We start from the raw sequence: 14,736 nt of genomic DNA on the forward strand, positions 1-14,736 counted from the left end.
TACTGCCGCCAAGGATCGGTGACAGCCGTTTGAATATGCCGTGAGTGGTGGAATGAAAACTCTAGATTGCTCCGTTGAGATGTTAGGTCGGAATAAACGCGGATAATAATAAACCGCCGTCGACTAGTTTCTGCTGGAAAGCAGGGGAGAAAGCTTCCTGCGGGGTTGTTTCTGACTTGCTGTTTCGCGATTGTCACTAATGTGTGATTCGATCCACCAGGTGAACAGAACAGGTAGTTTCTACTGCGTACTTGAGGTGTTGGCTCGTTGTCGTAAGGTCAGAATATGGTAGAGGTAAGGGAAACAAACAAAAAGTTTCAACGCCATCAAGGTTGGGTTTGTGAACAGCGGTTGGACCTACGAGTGGTCTGAGACTCAGACAATATCTACAAAGAGTTCAGCCCGTCCGTCTCCACCAACGGGTCATTATTGTGGACGAACCACGGAGACGATCGAATCGACCCCAGGCTGAGAACGAAAGTTCTCAAGAGAAAAGTCGAGCCTCTCCATCTGGGCCCTCTGGGAAGTCCATGTTGGCGGTTTGGTTGATTATTTAGATCGTTTACGTCCGTAATGAGTTCTCGCGCACCCTTCCCGTTCCGGAGTCTATAGTTAACTCCCGATGCTATTGATGGATAATAATTACTTACATTATGATAACTAAGAGTAAGGAGTAACTGGTTAAGGCGATCGTCGATTGCTCGTCAGGCCGAATGGTGACACCAAAAGGGCAGCGGGCAAAAAGACTTTCTTAAGCTCTGGCGGATATCACAGCTGTCTAGGGACGGAAAGACAGAATATGGTATAACTAACTAGATATCGCTTGCAAGGCCATGTTTCGAACGGCTGGCCTGCGCCTTGCATTGCGTCGGCGATCGCTTTGAAAGTGTCCGATCTATCAAGATCTGCCTTAGCAGCAGGGATTCACCATGTGCAGAACGCAACCAACGGTGGTGAACGGACCTGTTGGACATACTTTGGCCAAGCCAATAACGCAACTTGTTGATCTTGTTTTCTCAGGAATTAAACACAGACATCGTCACGAGTACGAATCCGCAGAGAAGCCAGTAGTCTTGCTGAGAGGACGAAATTCCTGTTTTCCATGTGTCACCTCTAGGCTCTCAGGAATTACAGTCCGTAGACGCTCGGGAGAACCGGCAATGAAGGAGAGGATCGACGATCAACATCCAAGGCCGGGCCAGATTTCCGTTGGCTCTTGCGCGAACTATTGAAGGCGCATAAGGTTGTGAGGTCATCTGGATCCAGGCAGGCCTTGTAGCGAATTGCAATGCGAACCTGCAATGACCGTTAAGAATGGCTTCGATCATGTCGTGATGTCCGGTATGTCCAAAGAAGCGCGTCTACATTCTCATTCTCCTTTGCGCTCAGACGTCCAGAGAGAGAGAGAGTGTGTGTGTGAGGGGAATCTCCCGGCCGCCGTCACACTGCTGCATTCCTTTGTCACACTCTACGAGGATAGACTGTTTGACGGCTCTCACCTACGTTCTTGCACTGCCGGCACTCTTTGGGGGAGAAGAATCTAGACCGTAGTCGGCGAGAAGAGTTTTTTCTCTCTTGACGATCAATTTGCAAACTGTGGGTTCGCACACGGAGCCTGAAGAAATTAGTTAGAAAAGAATAATAATAAACTTCAGAGAGATTAGATCTTAAACTCCGGTCAAGGCACAGGCCGAAGGGATTTCATTATTTGCTGTGGGCGAGATGAAACAGTTGGGCCTTGCCAGGGACGAGAATCCTTCTCCACACGGGAAGCGGAAGAGGCCTAGTCGAGCCTGTTGTTCTGGTTGTTGGTTTATGGTATTGGCACATCCAGCTGAAGTTGGAATAATGACTGCAAGTGGACATTATTTCCTGTATTCTAATCGAACCTCTCTTTCTCCTGATAATAATAATGATAATGATGATAATCACTAATCCAATGAAGATAATCGTAACGCATCCCTATAAGATCGAACCTGCCTCATTGGGCGACATTAAATATTATTATTGCACTAGACAGTTAACTAGTTATTCCTCTTCGGGCTTAGTCAGGGGCACGGATAGAACCCCCACTCTTTCCTTATTATTATTATTATTTTCTTTCTTTTCGTTCATTTTCACGCCCAAACGGCTCTCTCTCCGGCGTCAAGTCAAGCCTTCAGGTCAAGCCTTCAGCGGCCACCACAGTTTCAGAGACAAGAGGCGCCAGTCGGACTTGGCGATTGGGCGTCTATATGGTACGGATCCAGATAACCATACATACATGCCGCCCTTCTCAGATAAAATGACGGCGCCATTGGTTACGCCATGACTCCGACAGCCAAGGGGCATTCTTCTCGCGCTAAGATTGGGCATTATTATGCAGCGGACAAGACAACTGCCAAACGCCGGGCGAGATCTGTCAGTCAGAATAAGAGCAAGAGCAAGCATGCTGCCCGGTACATACAGTAGTAGTGCATAATTCCGGACGCCTGTCTATAGACCTCGCATTGTCACAATACAACCTGGTCCCCTGTGTGACCGGAAGCTATTCAAGCGATCTGAAGACGCCCCGCAGCATTGTTGTTTGATAAGCGAGGAGGGAAGGGGATTTCATTCTGATAGTCATAGTTGGTATGCAAGGGAGGTTGGCCAATGATCAATGATGTGGCAGCATAACGCCTGTCAATATCAATCTCCTGCCAATGACAGATCTCCATCCGCAAATTGATTGGTAGCATCAAATCACGATTCGATGTTACGCATCCTATTCGCGCGGTCGTGTTATTCTGCAATCGAGACTTGACTCTCCGTACTACCACTATACTCCGTCAACCCTCCGACACAGCTCACTGGCTGAGGCTGGGCTAGGCTATAGGGGGAATGCTGAGACGTAGCAAACGCATTTCTCGTCCAATATCCGGGGGCATTATTGAGAAGATGACGGTCAACGGAACTATGCGCACATCAGACCCAGGAGAGAGTGTTCATGATCGCAAAGGAGACACAGCAGAGGAGCAAACCTAAGTGATATTATTATTATTATTGCTTTGCGGCGACACTATGATACACTAGAGGAATACCATAATAGGATGCAGCAACCAAATAATCATCATGATGATGATTATTATTTATTATTTCTTTGCCAAACTCAGCCCCAGATTCGATCTCGGACCCACAACCCGACGGACAGTCGGAAACGAGAGCAAATTGAAGTCTTTCAATCCTCATGGCCACGCTAGATCCCCCGCCAGTGTTGACGCCGGCGCGGCGCTGAACCACCAGCTGGGATAGTCCCAGTAAGGGGCGTAGCCGGTCCCTGACCACTGGAGCCCCTAAACAATGTCCAAAATGGCGGCGGCCAGGTCCCGTCGTATAGACAAACGGCCTGTCAAGACTTGATTTGTCTCGACCCGTCTCCTTGTCCCTTTGCGTTTCATTGATCGCCTGAACTCCCGCTGGGACAGCCGGTGCAATCCCAGTGCGCCCTAAGTCTCTGGCTGAAGACCGGGCCCCGAAGAATGGGAATTCGAACCAGTTTGCTGATCAAGCCCAGATCGCCATGCTCCTCCTAACTCTTTTTTATCCTGTTCGTCCCAGTTCAGTTCAGTTCTGGATGTGAGCTACGCTGCCTCCTTCTACCTCGTCGCCGTCCACGACCTTGGACACTGCCAACTGTGGTAGACCACCGCGTCTTCCTCTTGTCGCTCGTTTCGAAACATCGCCGTTGCATACAACGTATCTACAATCCTTCAGACTCTCCTTTTCTTTCATTCTGTCTTGATTCTACCGACCAGACCCATTCACCAACCAACCAAACCAACCGAATTCCCTCCTTTTCCCAAAGAACGTCGCTACGCAGTGCGGAACCAACAAACGACATCCATCTAATTAAACAACCAAACAGGACAATCCTTTGATAATCACGAGCTAGAACTGTGGCGGAGCAGTATCGAGGTCGCCAGTATCTGTCGCAACAGAAGGCGGAAGATTCAAGTGTGGAAGGTTATCGCAACTGTGGTAGTGCGCACGGAATGCATACTGTCCAATCCTGCCCGGACAATTAAGCAATTGGAGGTGTCGAAGATCGGGCGAAGCCTATTCATACTGTTCATTGTCCTTGCGGTTAATCTACCTACCGCTGTGGTTCGTTTGCCACCTATTTTACTGGGCCTCTGTGAGGATACTCATTAGTTCCCAGACATCAATCATACCCGGCATTGAAAACACCCAAGTTGCCAAAATGAACCGATTTAGGAAGAGCAAGAAGGTGAAGGAGGTGCGACAGGAGCCCGAGAGTGTCCCCCCGGTCCCAGTTATTCCTATCCAGGCTATCCCGAAGCTGCCTAAGAAATCCAAGAAGGAGGAGCCACAGCCGGAGCCAGAGCCGGAATTTAACTTGGATAATGCGCTTCCATCGACGGATGATTTCCGCACCAGTCTCATCATGCCAAAGTTGTCTGCGCGATTCAGTATGTTGAGGGAGCAGGACGATCCAACGTCCAAGATCGGCAAAGCAAATGACGACAGCGTCCTCTTCCCGAAGAGAGCTTCGAGGCTCAATCTCTTTGGCCATAACCCCATCGGCCCGGGTCTCCTGGCAGACATTGCGGAAGTGTCATCAATAAGGCCTTCACTCGACTCCGGTCGAGCAGGTTCATTTGCGGAAAGCCGTGATGATGAAACAGATTTCACAAAGCCTCCCACTGGTAGTGTAATGTCGAGAGCCAGACCAGGAGAAGGAAACAACCTCTTTGGTGGCCGACAGAAGGTGTACAAGATCCCAGTCAAATCAACCGAGTCGGGAGGCTCAGGGGGTCTGAAGGGAAGGACACTCTATGATGACGACGTGACCCTCTCTACTTTCCAGCGACTGCGGCTTGAAGAAAAGGAGAATCGACTTGCGGAAACAATGGACTGCCTACAAGGTCCAACAGCAGCTGATCATTCGGAACTTTCTTCCATAAAGAGAACCACGACCTCTTCGACCGCTTCCGGGCCGTCAAATGCTCGAACCTCTACGGCTGCAACTTCTATTGACGAAGAGCCGTCTACCGTTTCTACTGAGCCTAGCCAGACGGCTTCCAATCCTGGACCGACAGTCCCAGAACGCCCCAAACCACGTCGTCTCTACGGACAGGGTCTTGAGCAACCCCAGAACAAGAAATCACCCGCCTTCGCTGCTATCAGCAAGTTTGAGTCTCTCAGCCGACAGCGAACAGGGAACCTCGAAACGCCCCCTTTGAACCGGCACTTCTCACGAAGTGCTCACAATCTGCGTGACAGATTGCAGACATCATCCCCCGTTAATGCAGCTAGTGGGCATGAGAATACCCCGCCGCCTTCTGCTACTTCTCCACATCCTCAGAACAACAAAGAACTTGGATTTGAACCTAATTCAGCTCCTTCCCCTACTGGGTATGGTGTCATTCCTCCATTGAGCCCACCTGTGAGCGAAAATGAAATTCTGGCTGCTGCAATGCAGCCGGAAGACAAAGGCAAAGCAACCGCAATGGGCTTGTTCAACAAGCCCAATTCACAGTACGACGAACAGCAGTTTACTCGCCGTCAGCTGCAAATGCATGAAGGACGCAACACGCCGGAATTGAGGCAGCAGTCTCCACGCCGTGGAGCCCCAGTCCCTGATAATGGGCGTGGAAGACGACTATCGAATGGGAGCAAGCGTTCGAAGACGGAATCAGTGTCCTCTCATTACAGTGTCCGTCGCACTAGCAGTAACTCCCCAGGGCCAAATGCGAGAGAAGCAGGCCCCAACGGATCGTCCGGTGCGACTTTCTTTGCAAACTCCAGCGGAAGCGAATCGGAAGGTGAGGGGGAGGAAGATAGAGGGCCCTCAAGAAAGCCATCTTCTCAAGCATTGGACGACATACACCCCGCCTTGCGGCCTCGCAACACTGAATTAGCCGAAGACGATGCAGAGGCTGCTGTTCAAGAACCTAGCGTTATCTTGCCAGAGGTGAGATTCTCCGATCTTCGTGATCTGAATTCCCTTACGGAAATCAGCGAGCCAGACGCGGGAGCTCCAGCTATTGTCGAAGAGGAGTCGTCTGAGAAAGCACTCGATTCCCCGACCCTTGGACCATCAGGCCTCGGATTGAGTGGATTGATTAGAACCCACTTGCGACATGACAGTGATAAATCATCGATATATCCTTTTCCACAGTCGCCTGGGCTCCCTTCAACTGACGCTGCAAGATATCGCGAATCCATTATCGATCCTGCAGTTGACAACTTCCGTCTGTCCTATGCGACATACACCGATTGCATCCAGGAAGATGACTGGATGGATACGAGTTACAATGCGGTGCAGAGTACTTTTGATAAGATCTCAGAGCCCACTCCGAATGACAGCATGTCAAGCATGTCGTTGAGGGCAAAGCAGATGCTCGAACAGGCCACTGCACTGGGAGCCCGGGACGGTGATGATTTCCAGACGCGGGAGAGTAGTGAGCAGGATGAACTCAAGTCGAACCAGAGGCGGCGCGGCAGTGTTGAGACAGAAAGGGAACGCGAGGAATTTGCTAACGAACTCGCTGAAAGACGAAGAAAAGTGCAGGAGAAGCTGCGAGATTTTGCCGAAAACGAAAGCAGATCAAGCAGTCCTGCGCCTGGTCGTTCGACTCCTGATTTGAAAGGAAACGCTTTCGCCGCGTTGAAGAATAAGTCCAGCAAGAAAGCCGACTCTGCTCACTCGAAGATCTTCGGGAATCGTTCCAGGGCCACATCGGTTTCTTCTGTCGTCTCAGATATGGAAAATGATGACCAGTCGCCCTATGCGCTCGGTAGGCATTCCAATAGCAGTACCGGGAAGAATATTTGGCAAAAGGCTCGTGCGCTGGGTCGTTCCAGTCGCGAGGAATCTCGAGACTCGAGCCCCCGTCGAGGCCCTTCGCCATCTTCTCGTCCCGAGTCCGATATGTCAGGCCGATCCAAGATTAGCTTGAGGGCCAGAGATGACTTAGACAAGGTGGACGAATACTTTGTTAGCCAGCACACGAGCCGTTCATCTGGCGAGACTTCTGGTAACCGTACATCGGATTCCGTGACAGCATCCACCCGTCCGTCTGTGGAGGCGGGCGAACAAAACCCCTATGAACGATCCGCATCCGTTGCATCGGGAAACTACAGTGGTGGTCGACCAGGTCAATTAGAGGTCAACTCCGCAGGAGAGCCTCCTGAGTTGGGTCTCTCTCCTCGGCCCTCCCCAGCCGCCCCCTATTCAGCCAATACCACACCTCCGCTATATGAGATGTCATCCGACAGCTCTGCTGCCTCCACGCCTGCATCTTTCCAATCTGGTTCGAATGTCATTTCACAACGGGCGGCTGGAAGCTCCGGTCTCCAAAAACGGATGGTCAACAAGATGCAGATCTCTGAGCCCACTCTCGTTTCTTCTACATACAGGGTCCCCACCGTCAATTTACCGCCAGGAGCGAGTCTGACTAACGGAATGGAGACACCTCCTGTTCCCCCGATGAACCCTCGCCGGCGCCGCCAGACTGCTACGCAGACCATCCTGGGAGCTCTCAAGGGTGACAAGAACGAGCAGCCTCCCGTTCCGCCCAACAGCCACGCAGAGGAGCGGAGTACATTCTCTGACGAGGGCGAGCGATTTCCCAAAGCGCTGAATCGACTTAGGAATATCTCCAGCGAAGGTTCGAGTCTTCACGGCAAGGCTCGCAAGGACTCCGTCATACCCCAGCAATCCCCTAGCACCTCGCGACCCAGCAGAATGTTTTAACTTATTCTCGGATCAGCTGATTTTGCAACTGACTGGCGTTTACCGGACCATTATACCTCTTTGCACTCATTGGAGTCGAGATTTTCTTTTTCTATTCTGCAGTGTATCTTCACCGTATGGGCTTTTGGTTGTGTCCTTCAAAGGGGTGGGAGCAGGGTTATGAGGCTATATACCACATCAGAGCCGTGTTTATGGGAGCTATACGTGATATTTTTGGAAAGTCTATGTCGTCTTGAAGTCCCATTGTCTCCGAGTTACAATGTAAATACCTGTGTACCTATCTCATTTGAAATAAAGATTTATATTAGCGCAAAACTTGCTATCTGCTGATGAGTTTCGCTTTAGGAGTCTGTCAGGTATTAGTCTCTTGGAGTTCCTTTCTTCTACCCCGTGCTCAGCCACTACTTAGTATCTCTGTCCGCGACACTAAGCAGGTGCAATTCAGAATGTATAACATCCTACATGTTTAATGTCTCCAAAGAAGTTTATCTACACGTCCTTTGTCCCTTTCTAAGAACGTGCTCATAGATTGATCCTGAATTCAATATATGAATTCTGCCAAGACAATGCTTTCCTCTTTTATCCCCTGAAGCAGGTGTTCTATACGCGGTCTAATAACTAATAGTACTGTATACTCATATGTAAAGTCTCAATCTATGGCTACATCTCTCTTCCAGCGTATCACCAAAGATGTACATATTGTACTCATCACCCTAGACCTCCGGGATCTCTTAATCTCATCCTTCATCCACTATATCCTAGCCCAAGTTGTAGTTCCGCCTATAAACTCCCATGGCAAAGGTTGTTATCACAGAAAACAACGGTCATAAAGCATTAGATGCCGCCCCGGCCTGATTTTCACACACACGCAGTAGATGACGACTAAGCAGCACGCACATCTCTCTCTCTTCGCCGACTAAGCGTTCAAAATCGCATCGTAGAGACCATAACACGACTGCTCCTTTGTTTATCCTGTCTTCCTTTCACTTCCATCTCCTGTTTCTCCCTCTGGACGTGTCTCTCCCATCTCCTGAGCTCATCCTGTTTATCAGTTTAGGTATCAGGATCTGCTGTTTTCTTCGCTCTATCAGTCTGGATAGTTGGAATAGGAAGATCTTCACCTTGACGGACTTCTATCTCCATCTTTTGGACCTGGGCTTCTTGATTTTGCTGAGCTTTGGAAGTTCGGAGTGTTTTGAATACAGTCTTGATCTTGAATGAACTGTTTTCTCTTGTCTCTTCTTCTCACAGACTGGCTTTTATCTCTCTTGGGAATATTTTCATTTCTGAAGCAGCTTTGGCAATAGGCAACGTCCTTTTTCATATTCTTCTGCTTTTTCTTCTTCTGCTGCTGAGCCAAGCATTTCGTCCTCATGGACACCTCACCCAGTCCACGCAGACGACGGAGCCTGCCATGGTCACTGTTTGCAAGTTTCCGAGAATCTCTCTCACAGAGCCGGAATGACACAAGGTCTGGCAATGAACTTCCAATACAGACACAGGCAAATACCCAGACACCCTCAGAGCCGTCTCAGACTCTCGCTCTAGCTAGAGCCCAGCTCCCGACTCCACCTCGTACGCCTCCTGAGAGAGCCATTCCTCGTCCTCCTTTCCCAAGGAACACCGCACCAAATGGCCGTCGGATACGTCCTACTCGACTTGATCCCATTCCTGAGGAGACCGCCCCTGACGAGCATGTAGAGACGTTAGCAAAGGAGAACACGAGAAAACGGAAACAAAGACAGGAGCAAGATGGTACTGGAAGACGCCCGGTTCCTACTTATGCAGTTCCTGATGCTTCACGCGTTGGAGCGAGATCTAATAATGATCTTCGAAGGCACGCTTTCGACCGTGCTGCTCCTCCCCCTTTTGATAGAAATCGTGAGTATATCCCCTGTATTCTTTTAGTGAATAATCATAGCAATTTGATTTGGAGACGTCTGCTAATGCTGGATTTATACAGAAGTTCAACCCCTTCTAGGAAGGGAGCACCCCGGCGCTGCATTTAGGAGAAACACACCCTTCATGCTCGAGCGTCCTGATCGTTTCGTCATCAACCCGCTGACCTCCCGGCGGCCCCCTGCACGCCATCACGCCTCGTACTTCACTGAGATAGTTGATCGGCCTGGAGGTCCCCCCGTTCCACCATTCAGACCCAGCGGGGTTCCGATCCCTGATGGACGTCCGAACCCGTTTCTCCCCCCGGAGATGCAGAACCGCCGTGGCGAGCCCGCTCCCCCCTCTCCGCGGCCTAGACTCCGGCACTCGGGGCGGAGTATCGGGTCCTTGCGTTCGGTTGCTCAGGCGCAGAGCGAGCCCAGCCCGACCAGACAGGATCCTTTCGCCGGGTTTAATGATTCAAGTCGTCTCATTGAGAGACGTTCAGGGAAGGAGATGCCCGCCCGTTACAGAGGGGGTACGCCCAAGGGTGGGTAGTGAATCATGTACGATAGTTCAGGTTAATATTCCCAAATTGACTCTTTTCTTTTCCTTTTTTTTTTTTTAATTGGGGGGGTTTTATATTTGTTGTAGGAATATGGTCATGGGGAGTCCACCATGAGTAGGTATGTAGGTCACTTTTTGGAGGGTGAGTATATGCCACCGGGGAGTCCGCTATGGGTATACAGCACGTAAATTACCCCTGACTCTTCTACCCTTGGGGGGTTCACCGGGGTGATATCACCTCTCTCTTTTATAATATTCTATGAAGGATACATATATGATAATAAGGAGTCCGCTCTGAGGATATGAACTACTTTCTGGAGAGTATGTATATATATCAATATACACCTGGTGTGTCGGCTATAGCCATAAAGCACATAAATTACCCCAGATGCTTATTCTTTGCAGGAGTTCGCCCAAGTCATATATTACTTTTATTACCCTAGTCATACGATAGAATCTGCTTGATTACCTAGGGATGCAGATTCTTTGTATGCTTAGAAGATTGATATGAGATCAACTTCCCCCTGGATGTTGAATCGAGCAAGCCGCGTAGCGAATAGTTATCGTTACGAGGCTCAACGTATACCGTTAATAATTCAGTGCTGTTTTGGGCGTTAACAGAGTCCACTATGCGCACAAAGCTATAAATAGTCAATCCCTTTTTCGAAGATGAATATTCGAAATATCTTTCTACATATACACATAGAGTGTACTTTGCTCCAGGCTAATATACCTGTCAAGACTAAGAAAGAGCCATACAACAATAATGGATTGGTTAGTGTTCGACTCCAATTTCTCGAGCATTGCACTCTATCGTTATACAGTTTCGGCGACATTTATATGCTCATACCCAATTAGGATTGGAAAGGAGTCTGACTTGAGGCGTTCTCTGATGTAGATATGCACTGAATGCTGCGGCTTTAGCGGAGATTACGCAACAAAGGGCATGTAAATGAAGCTCAACGAACAGCAAGGATGTTTCGCATGATATAGAGCTTGCCAGCCTAAACCGTGCAGACCCATCTGGGCAGGGGTGTCTTCGGAGAGATATTTACGTTATATGGTATTCTTACATATTGGACTTTTACTGTTTCATATTGCATCGAGCCGATATACAGTAATCATGAAGGGCAAAATAAAGAAGTAGAAAGAAAAGAAAAAAAGGCAATCTCCCTCTTCAAGTCCTTGCTTTGTTACCTTGCTTTTCAAATAGATGATAACAATACAATCTCACATGAATCCATGATGGTACTCTCGATCATAGACAAAGATACCCTTTTTATCCATACAAACCCGTCACTACACCCTTGCTTTTGTTGAACCTAGACAACCTTTGCCGACGTGCTCACACCCTCCTCGTTCGCGTCCGTGCCTCTCAACTTCTGCGCTACTTCAGAAGTCATTTTATCATCGATACTACGCGTGAAGAAACCAGCGATGATAGCAAGGCCTCCGAAAGCGATGCTGGTCAAGTAGACAGTCTGGAAGGAAAACGAGTACGCCGTCTTGGTGGCCTCTCCAACGACAGCAGCGATCTTGCTCGTCATTCCGGGCACAGAGTCTAGTGCGTCAGACGTACCGGCCGCGATAGCCTTCAGGAGAGTTGGGATGCTGGATTTGGGAAGGCCGGCCTTCACAGCAGCGGGAGTAACAGTCGGAGCGAGAGTTTCATCAAGGCGGTTGGTGAGAATTGAGACATAGATCGCGGCTGCGGTGGTGTGTTAGTTATTTGTTATCTGGGATAGAGAATGAGATGGTGGAAATACTTACTTGCAATAGTACCGACGACTTGCTTGATGGCAGCTAGGAAACTGCTTGCAAGACCGATATCTTCGGGCTTGCAGATAAGAGCAGACATGATGATCGAGATCATTTCCTGGAAACCTACGCCAAGGCCGCCGATGATAGTAAACTATATTCCTTTATATTAGTATGTAATGAACGATGCCGCTGATAGTAGTTCGCTTACAGCAATACCGTAATCCTTTCGATATTGATTCGTCGATGCCATGGCTCCCAAGAACGTAGTCATGACCACGGTGCAGAGGACGAGCTGCCATCTGGCATGGCCCAAGGGTTTCATAAGAAGACCCGCGAGTATCTGTCCGAGGGCAACAGAGGATCCAGTCGTACACTGAAAGTGGTATCAGCATGCCATTTTCCAGCATGTTTCCCGCTAGGGTGAACACGACTTACCGCCAGCCAGCCAGCCTTAATAGGATCAGTAGTATACAAAGCCGCAATCTGCTGCGGCCATAACACGTTTAAAGAAAAATAGATCATTGTCCCCACCGACGCAGCGACGCAGACGGCGACATAGTTGACATTTCTGAGCAACTTCGTTGGAAGAAAGGGCTGCTCAAGAGGGGCAAAGGTTTCTGCAACGCAAATATTAGCACAATTTCTTTCGCACACCTTAAGCGTCAATGATACAATTCTAAACATACCCCATAGAGCAAAGAGGACCAAAGTCACGATTCCCACCACCAGCGTAGCGATGACATGGCCAGATTTCCAGGGGTAGGAAGAGCCGCCCCATGCTGCTATTCGTCAGTATACGCCCACATAAGTTCTTTCACAACTAGAGAACCACAACATACAAAGCCCAAGAAGCACCAGAACCAGTCCAGCACTGTACAAGACCAATCCGAGATAGTCGAGTTTCTTGACTTGTTCCCATCGGGACTTGCCCTTGTGCAGCTGATCGTATCCAGGCGGGAAGTAAAAGAGTGCAAATAGAATCGCTGAAAGTCCGCAAGTGATGCAATTTAGATAGTAGTTCCATCGCCAGCCTTTCTCAGTGTTCTTTACAAGAAGCTGTGCGATAAGTGGACCAAATGCAGCAAATGGCAGAGTGGATAGAAATAATCCACTGTTTACGGCAGGACGGTGCTTGTTTGGCACCAGTTCAGAAATGACGAACGTGAAAGTGAGCTGTACTGACGCGGCGCAGCCGGTCAGAACCGCTCCAGCGATCAGTGTAGGAATGTTCTGTGCTGTGGCACCGACTATGGCACCGATAAAGCCGATCGTTTGCCCGCCGATGTAGAAGTATCGTCGTCCGAAGATGTCACCCAGACGCCCGACGAGTAAGAGTCCGACCTAGATCGTGTCAGGATGTACTGTGATATTCAATTGGTGATCTTGTTGCACTTACACCGCTGATCAATGTGTAGGACGTAGAAATCAGAATGTAATTGGGGTCAGGACCTGCCCCTGTCAGTGTTTCTACGATGGTAGGAAATAGAAAAAACTACAGAGGCGATATACCTAGATCCTCGTTGATGGTTGTCAAAGTATTCGCCTGGAAGAAGTCAGATATGATATAAAGACTTGCTACGTATTGAATATCCCTACCGGTAAGACGTATCCCAAATACAGACTGATCGCCATAAGACATACTCCCGCCACAGAACCAATGAAGTTCTTGCTGTAGAAATATCCGAGAGGTAAGTCATTTGCAGTCAGACCTTGCGTAGAAGTCGAGTTCGCTGCTGAGTCGGGCGTCACTGAGCGGATTTCCTCTCTGTGGAGGCGCTTCAGCTCCGTTGAGTCCGACATTGTGTAACTCGACGTGCCGTCGCCCAGGAAGATACACGAGTATAGGAAGAGAAAAAACAGTTAAGGTATATTTAGAAGCATTAAGAATTATGCAATATCCTTTAAGAAAAGAAAGAAAGTGGAATGGTACGAAAGATATAACCTTTGGAGAGGGGAAACGGGAGATCTATAGCAAGCTGTATCACAGGATATAGGATGACGCCAATGCCGCGTTTTTGACAGGTCTGGCCTCGGAACGCCCTCTGATCCGAAGACGATATTTTGAGATATCTCCCAGGGGAAGGGAGCCGTTGAAACTTAGTAGAGAAAAGAATATCTCCAGAGAGCACCCAACGTGGTCCGGAAAATGCGCCGCTAACTTGAACACGCCAATGGATCCAGGTATTTGACCAACTGGGTTGGAGATAAACGTCCTATGGGTTTAGCATAGGCTCAAATGCCTGATCACCGTAACATTGAACCCTCGTGGTGTCATGTGGCGACGTATGGGTTTTCGGAAGTTCTTGAAGCAGTAACTGGGAACGCGACGAGCATGGAAAATGCGGAATCGGGTTGACAGAAGGGGGCTTGGCCATGATGGAACAGGTCAATGGAGTGCTCTAGTGCAGTGAACTCTGATGCTGCATAACCGACAGCGATGTTGTTCCGCGCGTTGTAACATTTCAGCTGCCATAAAACTTTCACTATCAGTCCTATCGCCCGACATCAGTATCCCTGCTGGCTGGAGGAATGTACCCCAGCGGGGACCGGTGGCACTCTATGACTCGCGTGTCGCGGCAAGCATCAGACCTCCTCTGGAGAGCATCAGGTCTCCTCCGGTAAGCATCGAGCCTCCTGCGGTGTTGTGCGACGCAGCAGTGTTTCTAGAATTAGTACACATTTTATGTACATATGTATGGTACGTTGGTATGCGTTGTTGGCCAGCCATAATTGGATCTTGGAGAATCGCCGTACAGCACAACTCGAAATACTCGGTACACACGATTCTG

At 49.2% G+C, this 14,736-nt stretch overlaps 3 protein-coding genes across 3 annotated transcripts; 2 read left to right on the top strand and 1 right to left on the bottom strand.

The window, feature by feature from the left end:
* Positions 1–3,988: 3,988 nt before the first annotated feature.
* On the top strand, positions 3,989–8,012 carry C8Q69DRAFT_255967 (hypothetical protein). The gene has a single exon (XM_028626624.1). It carries the CDS (start codon positions 4,223–4,225, stop codon positions 7,739–7,741), a length of 3,519 nt encoding a protein of 1,172 aa, XP_028485126.1. The 5' UTR covers positions 3,989–4,222; the 3' UTR covers positions 7,742–8,012.
* Positions 8,013–9,077: 1,065 nt separating this feature from the next.
* Positions 9,078–10,132, top strand: C8Q69DRAFT_466134 (hypothetical protein). The gene is made up of 2 exons (XM_028630538.1): positions 9,078–9,435; positions 9,500–10,132. The coding sequence occupies exons 1-2, from the start codon at positions 9,115–9,117 to the stop codon at positions 9,647–9,649; spliced, it is 471 nt and encodes a 156-aa protein (XP_028485127.1). The 5' UTR covers positions 9,078–9,114; the 3' UTR covers positions 9,650–10,132.
* A 1,288-nt stretch (positions 10,133–11,420) lies between these two features.
* Positions 11,421–14,055, bottom strand: C8Q69DRAFT_255996 (siderophore iron transporter). The gene is made up of 9 exons (XM_028626625.1): positions 13,544–14,055; positions 13,457–13,490; positions 13,344–13,396; positions 12,787–13,288; positions 12,634–12,726; positions 12,383–12,564; positions 12,156–12,320; positions 11,957–12,098; positions 11,421–11,894 (listed from the first exon to the last, which is right to left on the bottom strand). Exons 1-9 carry the CDS (start codon positions 13,745–13,747, stop codon positions 11,509–11,511), a joined length of 1,761 nt encoding a protein of 586 aa, XP_028485128.1. The 5' UTR covers positions 13,748–14,055; the 3' UTR covers positions 11,421–11,508.
* Between the last annotated feature and the right edge of the window lie 681 nt (positions 14,056–14,736).

This window comes from Paecilomyces variotii (genome assembly GCF_004022145.1).
Source record: "Paecilomyces variotii strain CBS 101075 chromosome Unknown C8Q69scaffold_5, whole genome shotgun sequence".
Classification (NCBI taxonomy): domain Eukaryota; kingdom Fungi; phylum Ascomycota; class Eurotiomycetes; order Eurotiales; family Thermoascaceae; genus Paecilomyces; species Paecilomyces variotii.